Source organism: Sitophilus oryzae, unplaced genomic scaffold (assembly GCF_002938485.1).
Source record: "Sitophilus oryzae breed Bouriz unplaced genomic scaffold, Soryzae_2.0 scaffold_172_pilon_pilon, whole genome shotgun sequence".
In the NCBI taxonomy this organism is placed as follows: domain Eukaryota; kingdom Metazoa; phylum Arthropoda; class Insecta; order Coleoptera; family Curculionidae; genus Sitophilus; species Sitophilus oryzae.
The window spans coordinates 5,969,791-5,987,062 of NW_022146424.1; the positions used below are offsets into that span (position 1 = coordinate 5,969,791).

Consider the following 17,272-nt stretch of genomic DNA (forward strand, 5'->3'; position numbering starts at 1 on the left):
TTGCTATAAGTATAAAATTACATATTCAGGTATTAGTAAATTTTAACTTTTTTTTTGATTTTTGTCCATGGGACGAAGCACTGTGCGTCGTTTCGACTTAAGGCGCTGTTTTGAAGAACCTAACTTGCCGTAAATACGAGGACTGCGTGTATATATTTTTTTTAAATTCAAACCTTCTCCAAAGGTTGTCCTTCTCCATCAGCAGCGAGATAAACAGCTGGAATAGCCGGCATGGAAACGAAAGGTGACCCGGCATCTTCACCCTCTTGGAGGGATTGTCTTCGTTCTGCGTCAGGTGTCGTCCCAGTCGGAGTACTACCTTCTCCGCCTCCTCCCCCAGCACCGTAATCGCCTCTAAGGTAATTTTCATTGAAACTTTCCCGTCGCCAGTTGTAACACGCCTGTTCGTTGCGAAGGTACGACTCGTTGAAGCTAAAAACAAAATATTGCTTAATTTATCACCGCTACCAAAAAGATAATTCAGAAGCTTGGAACACTCGAGATTCATCTCATGATTTACGACCAGAAAAATCAAAAAGATTTTCCTTAATTTAAGTAACAATTTTTGGATTGTCACGGGATTTTTCACAGGACACTGTCCTCAAGGAACACCTCAGAAGATTGAAGTTCAGAAATAACGGAGAATGCAGATTGTATGGGTAAAATGGGGAAACACCAGAACACCTCGTCACTGAGTGCGTCTAGACAACAACCATTCGTTCCATAAACTTTGGTAGAACTAATATCGGAGATGGAGAACTAACCTCTATAAACCTTGTCAGATATTGGTTTTTGACAAAGCCCTGAAGCTAGATGATGAGTTAATAACTCACGAAAAGGTTACACAATAGATCTATAAAATCGCGGTGATTAACTTCCCCCCTTCCAGTGGCGGACTAAGCCTGTCGGGGGCCCGGGGCGGCGAAGCTAAATGTGGCCCCCGGTCTGTTTAGATAATGATATACTTCTGATGCACATTTTGTAAAAATTGAATGACGCATGTATAATGGTTGACAAAATTCAGTCGTTAAGAAAGATAAATCGGTGAAAGTTCATAAAACGTGACCACCCAAAAAAAAAGAAAAAAGAAAAGCAGATAAGTACTTTGCCAGAATGGACCTGGCAGCCTAGGCAACGCAACTCTCTCCTGAAAAGGAGAGTTTGAGAAGAAAGAAGAAGTATTTATACAGGGTGTCCCAGGCTGAGCCTGCGTTAGAAGTTTCTAGAGAACTACAATATCTAGATACGAGATTTTGTGCATATCATTGTTTCACAATGAGATCTATCGTTTAAAAATATTTTCAATATGGCGGCACTTTCGCAAGTACCGGAAGTTGACAGCAACTTTCTTATTTTAAAGGGTGACCCCATTTTTTATTACATACTTAAATTCTCTGCAAAATTTTATGAATTTTGATATTAAACACTCTATACCTAAGGTTAACCGTTTTTGAGAAAGAAAAATATTTATAATTTTTAGAGGAAAAAAACTGCCTGTTAAAAATATGTATATAGCCTAAACGTCAAATTTAATGATTGCCACAGCTACTGTACCATAAAGAGAAGACATGTGGCTATCTATGTCAAAAATTAAATTGTTCGAATGTCATATAATAATGGCCACAGCTGTCATGGAATTGAGCGATTAAAAAATTATCATAATCATTACCATCTTTTTTTTTCAAATGGAAATCCACTTTTTTTATTTCACTCGTGAAAAGGCTTTCGTCACTTTCGTTTTTAAAATTTGTTACTTTTTGACTATACATGTTCCTGTACCTAAAATAAATCGTTTTTAAGTTATTTAAGGTTTAGCTTTAAAGCGTATATTTTTCTTGATTTTAACCAGTAGCCTATGAGAGTATATTATCGATCATCATTTCTAAGCTAACTTTGCGCTGTTTTTTTTTTTGATCGTACGGTATATTATTAAAATATCAACTATTAGATATCACTAAAAAACGAAAATACGAGATATATTTATATAAATCTCTTTTTAAACAGCAGTAGTTATAATATAGGAAATTCAAATAATTCATTTTCTGACAGATGGAAATAAATTGTCTGACTGACACTAAAAGGAAGCTAGATAAAATCAAGAAAAATATACGTTTTCAAACTAAATCTTAAATAACTTAACGTAAACTAAAAACGTAACGAATTGGAAAACCTTTTCACTAGTGAAATAAAAAAGTGAGTTTCCATTTGAAAAGAAAAAATATCTATGATAATTTTTAATCGCTCAATTCCATGACAGATACCGCCATTATTATACGACATTTGAACAATTTAATTTTTGAAATAGATAGCGACATGTCTTCTCTTTATGTCACCACAGGGGCTGTGATAATCACTAAATTTGACTTTTAGGTTGAACAAATTTTCTTGACAGGTAGTTTTTTTCGTCCAAAAATTTTAAATATTTTTTTCTTAAAAATGCTTCCAGGGAAATACCGCGACAAAATATCGCGATTAAGTACTCCAAGATCCAAGGGGCCCTTTCGCTGTCTCAGGCCCGTGGCCCCCGTTATACTAAAGACTTCACTGCTCATCATCAGTAATGAAGCTAGAATACAAGTTATGCTGTGCATTGGTTGTAATTTAAAATGTTTATTCAGTAAAAATAAATAATGAAACCATTGAAAAATAACTTAAAAGCTAAAATAAATAAATTCAGTCTCAAAATATATTAAAAAATAATAATTATTCGATATTTTAAACAAAGAAAATTACCCCTTGATTTAATTTCCTAAATAGAAAATGCCATTGACAATTACTGGGGCCTGATAATTGATAATTAAGTAAATATCTGCTTCCATTTATACTGTTTATAGTTGGCGTATATGTATGGTTTGCATACTCCACCTACGAACTGCTTTATAACTACTTTATAACACATATTGGCCTGGTTCGCCAGTTGAATAAAAAATTACTTATTAAGATTCGAAGGCCCCCTAAAAGACGGGACCCGGGGCGCCCCCCCCCCCTTAGTCCGCCACTGCCCCCTTCCATGTAATTTACAAACATTAACCAGAAAAACAGATAAAAACACTTTATAAAATATTTATACCTTTCTCGCCTCCAATTGGGTTGGGCTGATTGATCCTGCGGAAATTCTAACCTATCTTCCGTCGACACAGGCGTCATAGAAGGACTCGTAGTAAGCTCTGAAGACAGTTGATCATTGTAAGATTCGCTACGTTCGTTGATACTGGAATGTCTGGTATGTAGGTATGAATCTGGATGCTCAGACGTCTGGAATACATCATTTTATTAACTCATATGCTAATTCCAAAAAATCAAATGTCGATTACCTTATGTTCTGCAGCTTCTGTGGCTTTCCTTCTCTGTCTGGCCACTTTGCTCTGAAAGTCCAGAGTTTTTCGTTTCAATTTGTCCAACAGTAAGTGATAGATGGCGTAGATGTGGTCAAAGGAATTGATCTCTAAAGACCGAGCTATGGCGGCTCTATCCAAACCAGGTAACTGAAAATAAAGAATATTATTTAATAAATATTCGACAGAGTATATATAAAAAAGTTTACTTGTAACATATGTTCTATGACCGTGTTGTTTAATCTCTGATCCTCTTCATCGTCAAGTTGCAAAGGCGGATCTGCGTCACTTAACCATTTGTGTTTGACAATTTGGGATAAGGTAAGTCTTTTCTCTGGATCAACCACTAACATATGTCGAATTAAATGCTCACATTCTGAAAAGTATAGCAATAAAAAAAAACACGCTCAATGGCTAATTAAAGAAGTAAGTACCGGGTGGCCAACCAAGAACGGACGCCGGCTTTATTTCAGAAACTACTTGTCGTATAACTTTGGGAGAAAAATTCTAATGAGTAAATCGACCAAGAGAAATCGCTGGAAATTATTTTCAAGTTCGAAAAATGTCCGCTATGGGGTGTTTCTCTGATAACCAATCAGAAAACAGGGTTTTTCTCAAAAATATGCAGGTAAACAGGTATTTTAAATATTACTATTGTAATCATCGAGAAATTTGTAATTTTTATGATATAGAGTGTTTTGCTCTATCTCATAAAATAAAGTGGTGGGGGAAGGTTAAACTAGCTTTTATTAAAATAATGATAACTCTGGTTTGGGTTAACCGATTTAAACAAACTAGGGCTCGTTTAAAAGAGCTTTTCTTCCACCCGGTACATAATATGCCAAAGTAAGTACATAAAGGTAATTAGCATAAAGGTAACACTAACCTTGTGACATGAAATATGGTATCCTAAATCTGCCCTCAATGACAACATTTCTCAGTGCTTGTAAAGTTGGCCCATCAAAGGGCAGTGAACCGCATACTAAAACGTATACAACCACTCCCAAACTCTAAAAAATAATACCAAATTATAGAAATATGTACAGGGTGAGTCAATAATTGTGTTAAATTACACTGATATTTTTTGTTCAACCTTATACCAATATAATTTAATCATCATATTCTTTTCAGAATTGTATTTATTGAAGGATCCAGGGGAAAAACATGATATCATCAATTTCTTAATTTTAGAGTTTTACAATATTATAGTGGGTCTAACTGGTCCCTAGCTGTTAAATCTTATGATATATGCGTAGTAAAAATATACATACAGGGGGAAAACCTGATAAAATGGCGCTTATCATGATTTTCCCCTGGACCCTTCAATTATTATTACAATTATATTTTATTATTGCTATATTATTATTTTTTGATTAAAGATTTAATCATTATGATTTATCATATGATATTAGTTATCTTTAAATGTTATTTTTCGTATGTCTAGGACGTGCATTAATTTTAAGAATCAACTGAGCTCATAATTTTATTGTTCAATGTGTGAAAAATAAAACTGTTTGTTTAAAATGGTGTGTATTAACCGTGACAACATGTACCACGATCTAAACGGTACATAAACGTTGAAACGAAGTAACCAAAATATAAATACAAAAGCACAATATCTGCGAAACCGTTAAACATTTATGAATACTTTAAATACAAAAAAATGTTCACTTTTTAATTCTGCATCTAAACTGAAAATAATATACAGGGAGTTGCATTTAGAAAAATTGAGATACATATAACATTTTAAATATTGCGATGTTGGCGACACCATAAAATTATCCTATATAAGATAATGTAAATTTCACTTCGCGGGTTTATTCTGTTATCCTTGGTGTTTAGGAAAATATGGCTAATTATTAATTCAAGTTAAATTCACTCTAGTTATTAATCACTTTTCGGATATACCGTTTTTAACAAAAGTTTAAGTAAATAAGAAATAGAATGGCAACACTGCATGGTGCCGGACATAAAAATAACGCCCTATATGCAGAATTTTATGCTGAATCCAATTCTGTACAGAAAAATGGAGGTGCGATTAAAAAAAACTTAAAACTTTATCATAACTTTTTCTGGCACACCCTGTATACAACTTTTTTTAGTATATGCCCCTTTATAAACCATGCAACATTTGTGTAAAACTTTTTTTTCATGTCTTCGCCAACGACGACTATATTGGACTTCCCCGCACTAATGGGCCATCCTGTATATTAAAATGTTATAATTCCTTTTATTTAATAAATGTTAGAAAACAAACCTGTAATTGACAAAATTGCTATGTAATATATTCAATTTAAATGTAACTATGTTACTCTACAATTAAAAAAATGTAAATTTAAAAAATAAAGGCAGTTATTAATTGAAATTTTTAGTATGCGAACAATCACGAGATGGCGCTTCATTTACTTCCATATCTTAACAGGACAAATGGAGTTCTAAAGGGAGATGTTATGTGGCATGAAACGAAGAAAAAGGGAATCAACAGATGATGGATGCATGAAAATCCGTCTTAAGCAGCCAACAAAGAAAAACATATTACCAAACCAAACACATAATAATAGTAATAACAATAAATTACCCATATATCGGCCTTTGGTCCATCGTATTTTAGACCCAGAAACAATTCAGGGGCGGCATAAGGAGGCGAGCCACAAAACGTTGCGAGCAAGTTGCCCTCTGTGAATTGGTTGCTGAACCCAAAATCGGCCAACTAAAAACAATAACACAATCCTTAAATTCATTGCAATCGCAAACAATAATTTCAGTTACTTTTATATTTGAATTATGATCTAACAGCAAGTTTTCAGCCTTCAAATCTCTATGTACCACACCCTGCGTGTGACAGTAGCTGACAGCTGACACGATCTGGTTGAATATCCTCTTGGCTTCGGGCTCGGACATTCGTCCTTTGGCCACCAAGTGATCTGTAAAGAAATCAACAAATTAGACAAATTCAAGAACTTTGTGAATATTACCGAAATTTCTTGTAGATTTAAAAAAAAATCATCTCATATTGACATGCAACTTTGCTCCAATATGAGCCACCCTGTATTTATTGCTGTTTCCTAGACACCGATGGTAACAATCGAATTTAAAATACACGGTATACATTTTATTGAAGCTGTTTCATTTTATTTGGTGACTTATTCCTTTTTTACTTTGGTGTTTCAATATAGTGAAATTATAAAATTATTGAATATGTGAAAATACGTAAATATGAAGGCATCGTGGTAAATTTTATTTACGTATACCGGGTGCGTTTCAAAAGTGGCCCACCCCTATAATTTTTTTATTGTTTCAGAAAAAAAAAACGAGATTTGGTATGTGAGTATATGACATAAGTGAGGATTGATTGACGTATTCAATTCTTTTCGGCCACTTCCTGTTTCACCGGAAATGACTACAACTTTTGATTTTTAAATGGCATCTTCGGTATTTTTTCGATAGAAAATAACATTCTGAATAGAATGACATATCATATGTCAACTTTTAACATTTTCGTTTAAAACAAAATTGTATTTTAAATTTCAATCTAGAGTGCCATGTTAAAAGCACTAATTTTTAATGAAGGAGCCTTGGAAAAATATATTTGATCGTCTAATGTTTTTAGTGTCTATCCTGACAGATTAAAAGATGCCCAAATCGTATTTTTAATAATATGTATCTCAATTTTTTCAAATGGAATGAGGCTGGCTAATTTGGAAACTAACATATTTGGAAAAAGCATTGTTTTACGAATAATTTGGTACCACACACTTGGTATTTCGAGTCAAATTGTCGTTATGAATCCAATAATGTTGCAATTGCAAATAAACCTTATGTGAAAATGTCAAAAGTTGACATATGATATATCATTCTATTCAGAGTGCCATTTTCTATCGAATAAAGTAAAAAAATATCGAGGGTGCCGTTTAAAAATCAAAAGTTGTAGTCATTTCCGGTGAAACAGGAAGTGACCGAAAACAATTGAATACGTCAATCAATCCTAATTTATGTCATATACTAACATACCAAATCTCGATTTTTTATCTGAAGAAATAAAAAAGTTATAGGGGGTGAGCCGCATTCGGTATAATCCATACAACTTTTTTCGGCCACACTGTATGCCGTGCACGCATCATCCGCAGCCAGCTGTATAATGTTTACGCATATTTAAACTAAAAAACGATGTTCTATGTGTAAGTTCTCAATTATTATCTCGCTGTCACCAGTCACATGAGCAGATAAACGTTGAAAACGCAAATGCGATACAATCGAACAGTCAGAGAAATAAGTAGATATAGATGCGCCTTAACCTAATGAATAATATTATTGGCTTGTATTAGCGCGGCACTTAATATATACAACCCTACATTTTCACCCTTCTACCATGAACTCCTATTTTTTAATAACTATATTAGTATTAATTTAATAATTATTGTAATTTAACAACAAATTGTTTTTAAAACTTGTGAGTATGATTTGGTAAATACCGGGTATAATTAGTGCAAATTTAAATTTTAGTTACAAATTTTAATATACCGGTACTTGATTACAGTTGAGGGTTGGAACCTTTGGTGTTACACAGCAAAATAAAACACTAAATCACCACAATACACCAAAAACATTTTTACTTTTACACTGGACGCGCGTTTCGCTAACCATGTTAGTATCATCAGCAGATGATTATAAACTATTTGATGATTATAAAGAGATGATTATAAACTCAAATAGAGCTTATAATCATCTGCTGCGCGCGTCCAGTGTAAAAGTAAAAGTGTTTTTGGTGTATTGTGTGATTTAGTGTTTTATTTTACCGGTACTTGCCCATCCCTGACCTTAACCACAGCAACGCGTGGCCGGGTTTGCTAATGATTATATACAAAGGGATATAAATGGATGTACAAAGCTTACCAAGGGATAGAAGGCAATGAAAAACCAAACGATCTAACTAGAAAAGGCGCGAACACTTCACTAACTGAATCAGAACCGTTCTGTTTCCCAAGTGGAAACCAACTTAAAGCGGAACTGAAGAACCTGGAAGAGGAATCTTCCAAAGGTCTAAGACACTAAAATTTTCTCAGAACTTACGTTTTCTGAAGCTCATTCTGACTTTATTAAATAACACTGGTTCTGGTTGACTCTGATCAAACATGATGATTCTGGAAAATCTGATCAGTTTATTGCTTATTCTATGTGAGTAATAATTTAAACCTTTGCCCATTCTATCTTTACTCATTTCTCTGAGATCAAACTTGCTTTTTTCTCGTATTCTAAATTCTAAGATTTTATCTTTTATTTGAGTCCCCGGGTCAAACGTTACAAACCACTTATTCCAAAATATATTATTATGTATCGATTCAAGGTCCCCAATAATAGGTATACACACTGTAAGTATGGCGGGCAAAATTTACATAATCATTATGTTCATTATAATATTCTTTCTTGCTTCGTTCAAATTGTCCTAATGAGCTCCAGCACTTAACAATTCTAATCGGAATTATTAAATGGTTCTCTCTAGTTTACATTTGTTGTTAGATAATGTTAACTTTATAATATTTAATTATGAGATAATAATATGGTTATTTATTGATATTTTCGAAATATTGTAAGAGAATTAAAATTTTTTTTGGAATTTCACACAATCTAGATCAGTATAATATTAATTTAATTGAATACTAATGATACATTTCTATAGAAGATGACAGATGACGTCCATACCAATCCATTTATTTATTTATTTTTTCATTTTATGGGTTTATATACAAATCCGTCATGGTATCTTGTTTTTGACCAGTCTTGTTGGGCTTATTTCAAAAATGACAGAACATATTTCAATTTGATTGGAGTGACGGAACTATGAGAGACGCACTGACGCAGATGCGTATGAACTCGACTTAATATTTTTGAAACTTTTCAAACACGTTAATATTTTTATTTTTAAATAATTTGATTAGATTTTGTACCAACTTATTTCTTTAAAAAATAAAATAAACTACTTTGAAATTAAAATGACAGACACATCCATCACAAGGATTTTGTCCTTGGACCAGACTATAATATCCATAATTTTTCGGTAGGCAACGAATTACTCCCTACAAATATAAAGCGAAATTTAAAAACCATTGTATAAAGCCCACACTCTATAATCATAAATCTCTTTAATCAGATATATCTTTATACGTCTTTTTGTAGTTCCACGTTTTCTTCATTAATATTAAAAAACGTGAATAATATTAAATTTCAATTTATGTAAATGATCCTGTATAATTCTAATAAATTTGAATAGCCAAAACATCGAGAAGTCGAAAATAAAGATATGTATCGCAATTTTTTTGATTATTGCATAAAATAGCCGAAATTTTATGTTGGATATGTTTTTGTTTTGGTCTAGACTACTCGAAAATTAATAAATTTACACTGAAATGTTATTATGCATAACTATGTCTAAACTGAAATCGACAAAATATCAATAGACAACTTTTAATTGACATTAATCGATTTTCCTTAGAAGAGAAAACATTTTATTTTTTTAAATATCCCAGTTATAACCCATATGCACGTCCCTGGTGAATCTGTCGACAATTTTTAGGATTAATATATGTATGTCTCGCACTTATAGTAACTACATTAGGTATGACAAATAAAAAAACCGAAGACACTCTGTGTGTTTTACCCCCCCCCCCCTCCCACAACTATGAAACAAAACGAACCTGAATCGGAGGAGAGTTGGCACATGTTTTTTGAAACACCCTATATATTAGATCTAGAAAATAAATTAAAATGTTTTTTTAATATGTCTTAAAAAAGCGACTACTCAAAAGATTATCGGTTAAATTTAATTTCTTTACTAAAAATCAAGTAAATCAATCGAGTGACATTCCGGTTTTTGAATAACAAAATTCCTAATACTCGTATACATAATACATAGCGCTAGAAAAGATAATTATGAAGTGGATCTACTTATTTGTGATGTAGCTTATTAACTATTTTATTGAGGCAGCACTTGAAAATGAATTTGTATACTAACTGTTGTAATCCATTCAGAAATGTTTAAAAAAAAACAGGACTATACATACCGGCACATATGCAAAACTAAGCTATTTGTACAACACATTGGGGACAATAGGCTCGTTCTTATTCAAGATCTGATGTAACCTAGCTTTAAAGTTCCGTCTAAACTTAACTGTTTACCTGTCAGTCTTACATGTTTAGTCTAAACGTATCAAGCAAAGCTTTGAGTGTAGACAAAAAAAAAACTGTCCGTTCTCCGTATACACTGAAAAACTTTTACAAAGTTGCTAGGGATATTTAATTATTATTACCAAACGATTCTTACCTGACAGGTAAAACGTTATGTTTAGACGGGGCCTTAGAATAGAAAGACTGGAAATTGTAAAGAGACAATTTAATTGTACTGTGTTATTAAAATAAGCTAAGCAAACCAAATAGTCGTTCTACTCTCGTGCTAGCCCACCAAAAGATAGAAGGTAATAAAAAAGCAAACGATCTAGCTAGAAAGGGAGCAAACACTCCAACTAACTGAACCAGAATCGTTTGGCTTCCCAAGTGGAAACTAACTTAAAGCGGAACTCAAAAACCTGGAAGACTCCATCAGTAACCTGGATAGGGAATTCTCCACCGGTCTAAGACACTCGAAGAAATTTCTCAGTACTTACAACAGAGAAAAATCAAAGATTTTCCTAGATTTAAGTAACAACAATCTTCAGATTGAGACCTCAGTGCGGAACTCAGAACTCGAATGGCCAGATGCTACGTCTTCTCTGTGTTACTCTATGGATGTGAGAGCTGGACACTGGATTCACAGAGAATAGAAGCCTTCGAAATGTATGTGTACAGACGGATGCTGCGAATCTGATGGGTACAAAGGATCATCAACGATGAAGTACTCCAGCGCATGCAAAAACAAAAAGAGATACTCAACACCATCAAGGAAAGAAAAATGCAATACCTGGGTCAAGCGATGAGAGGTGATAGATACGAAATACTGCGCCTCATAATAGAGGGCAAAGTGCAAGGATCAGTAGGAAGACGCCAGAACTCATGGATAAAAGATTTAAGGAGATGGTTTGAACGTTCGTCTGAGGAAATGTTCCGGGCTGCAGTTTCCAGAGCCACAATTGCCATTTGGATCGCCAACCTTCGGCAGAAGAGGGCGTGATAAGAAGAAGGATCTTTGTCACGGGGTTTTTAACAGAACAATCTCAAATACTGGCTATTTTGTCAAAGCCCTGTGACTGTATAATCAGTTATAATTAAAGAAAGGGGGACACATTAGATATATAAGGTTGCGGTGATTAACTGCCCCCCTCCCTTACAATCTACAAATAAATTTTACCGAATATTTCGCCATTACTGGCATATTCTGTCACCAGATATATCGTTTGTTTGGTCTCCATCAGCTGGTACAGCCTGGTTACGTGGGGGTGTCGAAGTTTCTTTAAAATAGCAGTCTCACGGAATATCTTAGTTAAGTTTTCTTCATCTAGGACAGTCTTATCTATTATTTTGATTGCCACCTGGAACAAAAAAAATAATCACCATCAATCAATCAAATGAAGTACTAAGTAAATAACGTATTAAACTGAATACTTAAAATGAGTGGTAATAATACCATAGAATAAAATTAAATCTAAAAACAAATGTGTTAATTTTGAATATTTCGATTATAAAATTACAACAATGAAAGTAATTTTATTCTAACCTATAAAACTGACCATCAAAAGTAATTTTAAAAATTTGGAATGTCTAGTTTAATTCCAACCGAAAAATACTATGCGATCGAAAACAAACGTTTTCGATCGCATAGTATTCGAGAACAAAATTTTTACATTGTTATAATATAATTTGTAGTTTAAAATTCTAGAAAAAAATAATTTTTTGAAAATAGATTCGTGTGTCTGGAAACGTTCTATCCTTCTTCTGCTGGGAATTGTCATTCCCCAGTCATCTTTGACGCCGTTTTTTTTATCATACAGTATTATGAGAGTATGAACGATGATCATCGGTTGTTAAGTTCGTTGAAACCAGTGATAAACATACATATACAGGGTGGCGCCTCTCATCCATGGGAGCTCCAAGGAGAACGGTAGTTTATATCGAAATGAAATTTTGGCAGCATATGTAGGTTAACTGAAAGCATTTTATAAAAATATATAGAATTATACAGGGTGTCCCCAAAAAATGTTGCACATCAAAGTTGTGTTTTTTCTAATGGAACACCCTATGTATTAACTGATTTTCGGATTCCAGGAAAAAAATAAAGGTGAGTTTTATTAAAGAAGCATATACCTAAAATCTAAGGATTTTGACATATTTCACATTTTGTGAAAATGAAGAGTAAATTTTAAATTTCGATAACAGCTACCTAAATTTTAGTTGACCTTGTATAGCCTGATATTTAATAACAGTAACCATTGTATGTTAAATCAAACTGAAATTTGACCCGAAAAGTTATACAGGGTGAGACAAAATTAATATGGAATATTAATCACTTTTAAAAGCAAGTTACTCTTTTATTTTAAATGGAACACCCAGTATAGTATTCCGGTGTTCAATGGGGAATTTACATATCTTCAAAATATTATTACGGTTTGGTTTGGTTGTGATTGATTTTAATTGTTATGATTTTGCGTCAGTAGATCTTTATTATTTGAAAAAATCTAGGGTGGCTGTGATATACCTTTTGTTAATTTAACAAAAATTAAAGTATGTAGAGCAAAATACTCAACGGTAATAAAAAGATACACGTTTAAAACATATTTTAATTATTACAGAATCAAAACTCGATATAAACCTATAATTATGTGACAACAATTAACTAGATGAAATCAAATGCTCAAAATGGTTTCTTTCCTGTTAACTGCATAAAATGATTGTCTTTTTAAAATATATTTTCATTTTAAAAGGCATTTATGTGGAGTTCTACCTCGAAAAGCAACTACAATAATTTCTCTCGTGTTGTCGACAATAGTTGGTCGGGTTTTGTAAACACTGTCTTTAACATATCCCCATAAAAAACCCAGACCAGATGAAATCAGGAGCATTTAAGTATTCTAATAATTGGTTAATGCACACTGCATTCACCAACTAATAGAATCACATCAATTCTTTCTGATGTAGGATAAGGTTGCATTTTCGGCAAATTTGTGAGACATTTTGTTTTGTTTTAACTGACACAAAATTATAACTAGTTGTTAAAGTTGGACTAATTAGACAGCTATGTTGAAGTAACGTCAGACATATCACAGCCACCTAGATTTAATCAAATAATATAAAGATCTACTCAGATCAAATCATGTAAATGAAAATATCTAGGAATATCTTTGTTTGAGGGGCAGGCAATCTTAATAGTATTTTGAAGAGACATGAATTCTCCATTGAATATTGGAATAATATACTGGGTGTTCCATTTAAAATAAAAGAGTAACATGCTTTTAAAGGTGACCAATGTTCAATATTCATTTTGTCTCACCCTCTATAACTTTTTGGATCAAGTTTTAATTTGATTTAAAGTATAATAGTTAATTTAACTACATATTAGGCTATACCGGGTAAATTCCAATTTAAGTAGCTTTTATTGTAATTTAAAAAGTGTTCTTTATTTTTAGAAAATGTTAAAAATTCCAAAAACCTTACATTTTAGTCATATACTTCTCTTATAAAACTCACCTTTATTGTTCTCTCAGAATCCAAAAATTAATTAATATATAGAGTGTTCTATTACAAAAAACACAACTTTGATATGTAACTTTTTTTGGGACACCCTGTATAATTCTATATATTTTTAGAAAATGCTTTCAGTTAACCTACATATGCTGCCAAAATTTTATTCCGATATAAACTACCGTTCTCCATGGAGCTTCCGCGGCGTATTAGAGGGGCCACCCTGTACAGGGTGGGTCAAATTCGACGCTTTTAAATGGAAACACCCTTTTCTATAGAAGATAGACGAAAACTAATATCGGTGTCTGGAGCTCAATTTTCATCAAAAACATGATGGTGAAAACCGCACATCAATATCTGTTACCGTTACGGGGTGTTTTTCAAAAATGTGCCTTTTTAACAAATCGCTGTAACTTTTTTGCTATCGAAAATTTTGTATTTCTATAAAAACATTTCCAAAGCACCTTTTTACCTAGAATTTAATGGTTTAAGTATATTTTTTTTAAATTAATAATTTAAGAGTTATCAACAGAAAATTTGATTTTTTATTTGGGACACCCTCTATATTTTTAATTAGCTGAAAAGAATTTAAAATTACCTTTCCAAAAATATAGCACACTTGATATTTTGTTATAATCCCCTTCGAAATACAGAATTTTTAAAAGTTCACCACTTTTAACTAGTAGGCTTTGGACCCTTTATTGATGATATGCCCTTAATGGAACTCGAAAACATATTTTTCCAGCAAGACGACGCACCGCCTCTGATCGCTGAATCAGCAATCAGCAAATTTTTGCATCCAATTTCAAGAATAATTGAATAGCCAACCAAGATTCCAGCCGTTGGCCGTCGAGGCCGCCTGACTTAGTGCCCATGCATCTAATCTGCGGATGCGCGGACAATTTGCGGAAAAATAAAGGTTCCTTATTCTTCCGTATAATCTAGACAAGAATTAGAAATACTTAGCAGTTATGAGAGGGTATCTTTCACCCCCACTGAGTTAATGAATTCCGCGAGAAATGTTCAAAAACTGCCCCGTCTGTCCATAACAGAATACGGTCGATATGTCGAACACCTATAGCAAAATCTCATGTCTTGGTTTGCTATTTATTTTTCTTGTTATTAGATATAGTTTAAATGTGTTGATGTTGATTAAATATATTTTAAATAGATATAAAATTCTGCATCTCTCATAGCAAATATTATTTTCGTTTTAATTGATGCTCACAGCTAGATTTTTTTGCATTACAGCCGGTGCCGTTCAAAGCCTACTCATTTAAAGCTGGCGAATTTTTATATACTCTATATCTCGAAGAGGAATCGAGCAAAATATCAAGTGTTATATTTTTGGAAAGGTAATTTTAAATTATTTTCAATAAATTAAAAATATACAGGGTGTCCCATATAAAAAATCAAATTTTCTGTTGATAATTCTTAAATTATTAATTTTAAAAAAATTATACTTAAACCATTAAATTCTACGTAAAAAGGTGCTTTGGAAATATTTTCATAAAAATACAAAATTTTCCATAACAAAAAAGTTACAGCGATTTGAAAAAAGTGCAAATTTTTGAAAAACACCCAGTAACTCCGAAACGGTAACAGATATCGATATGCGGTTTTCACTATCACGTTTTTGACAAAAATTGAGCTCCAGACACCGATATTAGTTTTCGTCTATCTCCTATAGAAAAGGGTGTTTCCATTTAAAAGCGTCGAATTTGACCCACCCTGTACATTCTATGAGAATTAAGGATACAAAAATGTTTCGTAAGAAACAATCGCGTAATGTCAGTGGTTTAAAACCTGGAAAGAAGAATATAACTCATCCTGTCATCGCTGCAGAACCAGCACTAAATTATATTTAAATCAATGACTAAAGAATCCAAGGACAAATAACACCCGACAGCAAATTGTGACGCTGGCATCAAACAGTGCCGTGGCACATATTTTTCTTAACCTAGCTGTTTGAAGCAATATTTATATTTTTTGATAATTGTTTTGACTACGCCTATGGTGTATCATCCTAATTAATTACGAAAAAAACGTATTAAAATGTTAACAAAAGGTACAAAACTAGTATCGACGTATAGCACATATCAAGTACATATAGATGTTAATTGAAATTGAAGAATAATTATCGAATTCAATAAGAAAACGCTAAAAAGTTGGAGTGGACTGTTTATTTACCTATGAACGTAACTCCTGGCTCTTTCTTGTCGCTGTGGCTTTTACACTTGAAAGCTACACAATTCACCATTGTAACAAAGTTTATACAAAGTTCACTACACACAACAAACTATTAAAAATCGCTAAAATTGTCGCTGGTGACTGGATGATGACTCACTGTTTGGCATCAAACGAATGGCGTCTAACGTCACAAATTCTACTACAGCCCGTACAGGGGCGTTACATGTCCTTATATTCTTTAGTCATTGATTTAAATTAAGTTACATAACCGCCAACAAGAATCAATTTATCTACGTAAGAATAACAGAATGAATTATTATTGATGATGATATTATGATGACATACTTCCCAGCCGTTGTCATGTTTTCAATTACGGATACTTTTTGTAGAACAATCATTTTATTATCTTGACAAATTGTTCCATTCGACGTTTGACACTGATGCATTTTTTTCATAAACTTATGCATCGAATTTGGAAACAGGAAATCCCTAAATTATCCAGATATGAGTATATTATCATAATTTTCTTCAATACTCTCGTGATTATCTACCGCGCTTACCAGTTCTTTACTGAGGATGATTTAGCTTCAGCAGCAATAACTTTTTGTATACAGGGTGCTACAAATTCGAGGTACGAGCATTGGTATATCTCGGAAACCGTAATAGAAACGAAGATGGTTAAATTGGAGCGAAGTTGTGCCTTGGGATGTTCACCAAGATGCCATCAAAAAAGTTTTAAAAATTTCAAGGATTGTTGAGTTTTTTGGAAAAAAACGGATTTTTTTGAAAATCAATTTTATTTTTTCCTGTCGTCACTTTATAAAAAATCAAAAAACTAATTGCACATTCTCATAGCCACTTTTTTAGGGCTATCTGATAGTATTTTTAGATTTTAAAATTAACTGATATTTTGTGAGATACAGAGACCAAGTTATTTTTAGGGTTCCGTACCCAAAGGGTAAAAAAGGGAACCCTATTACTACCCCCCTCCCCCTTCTATTACACAAATTTATTTTTCATTCAATTTTACTTATAGCTCTTTTAACTTTCGTCTTATACTTCTGAAAGCATTTTGTACGCTT

General features: G+C 32.9%; 1 protein-coding gene across 2 annotated transcripts in view; it reads right to left on the reverse strand.

The window, feature by feature from the left end:
• The window catches only part of LOC115881758 (serine/threonine-protein kinase SIK3-like), a 53,573-nt gene that overhangs the window by 22,274 nt on the left and 14,027 nt on the right, over positions 1-17,272 (reverse strand). For both annotated transcript variants that reach the window (XM_030899395.1, XM_030899394.1), the window contains exons 2-9: positions 11,674-11,854; positions 6,105-6,259; positions 5,914-6,045; positions 4,222-4,345; positions 3,545-3,711; positions 3,315-3,485; positions 3,071-3,255; positions 174-432 (exon numbers count right to left, since the gene is read on the reverse strand). In XM_030899395.1, the coding sequence (XP_030755255.1) occupies positions 174-432; positions 3,071-3,255; positions 3,315-3,485; positions 3,545-3,711; positions 4,222-4,345; positions 5,914-6,045; positions 6,105-6,259; positions 11,674-11,854 (1,374 nt within the window). The remainder of the gene's footprint in view (positions 1-173; positions 433-3,070; positions 3,256-3,314; positions 3,486-3,544; positions 3,712-4,221; positions 4,346-5,913; positions 6,046-6,104; positions 6,260-11,673; positions 11,855-17,272) is intronic.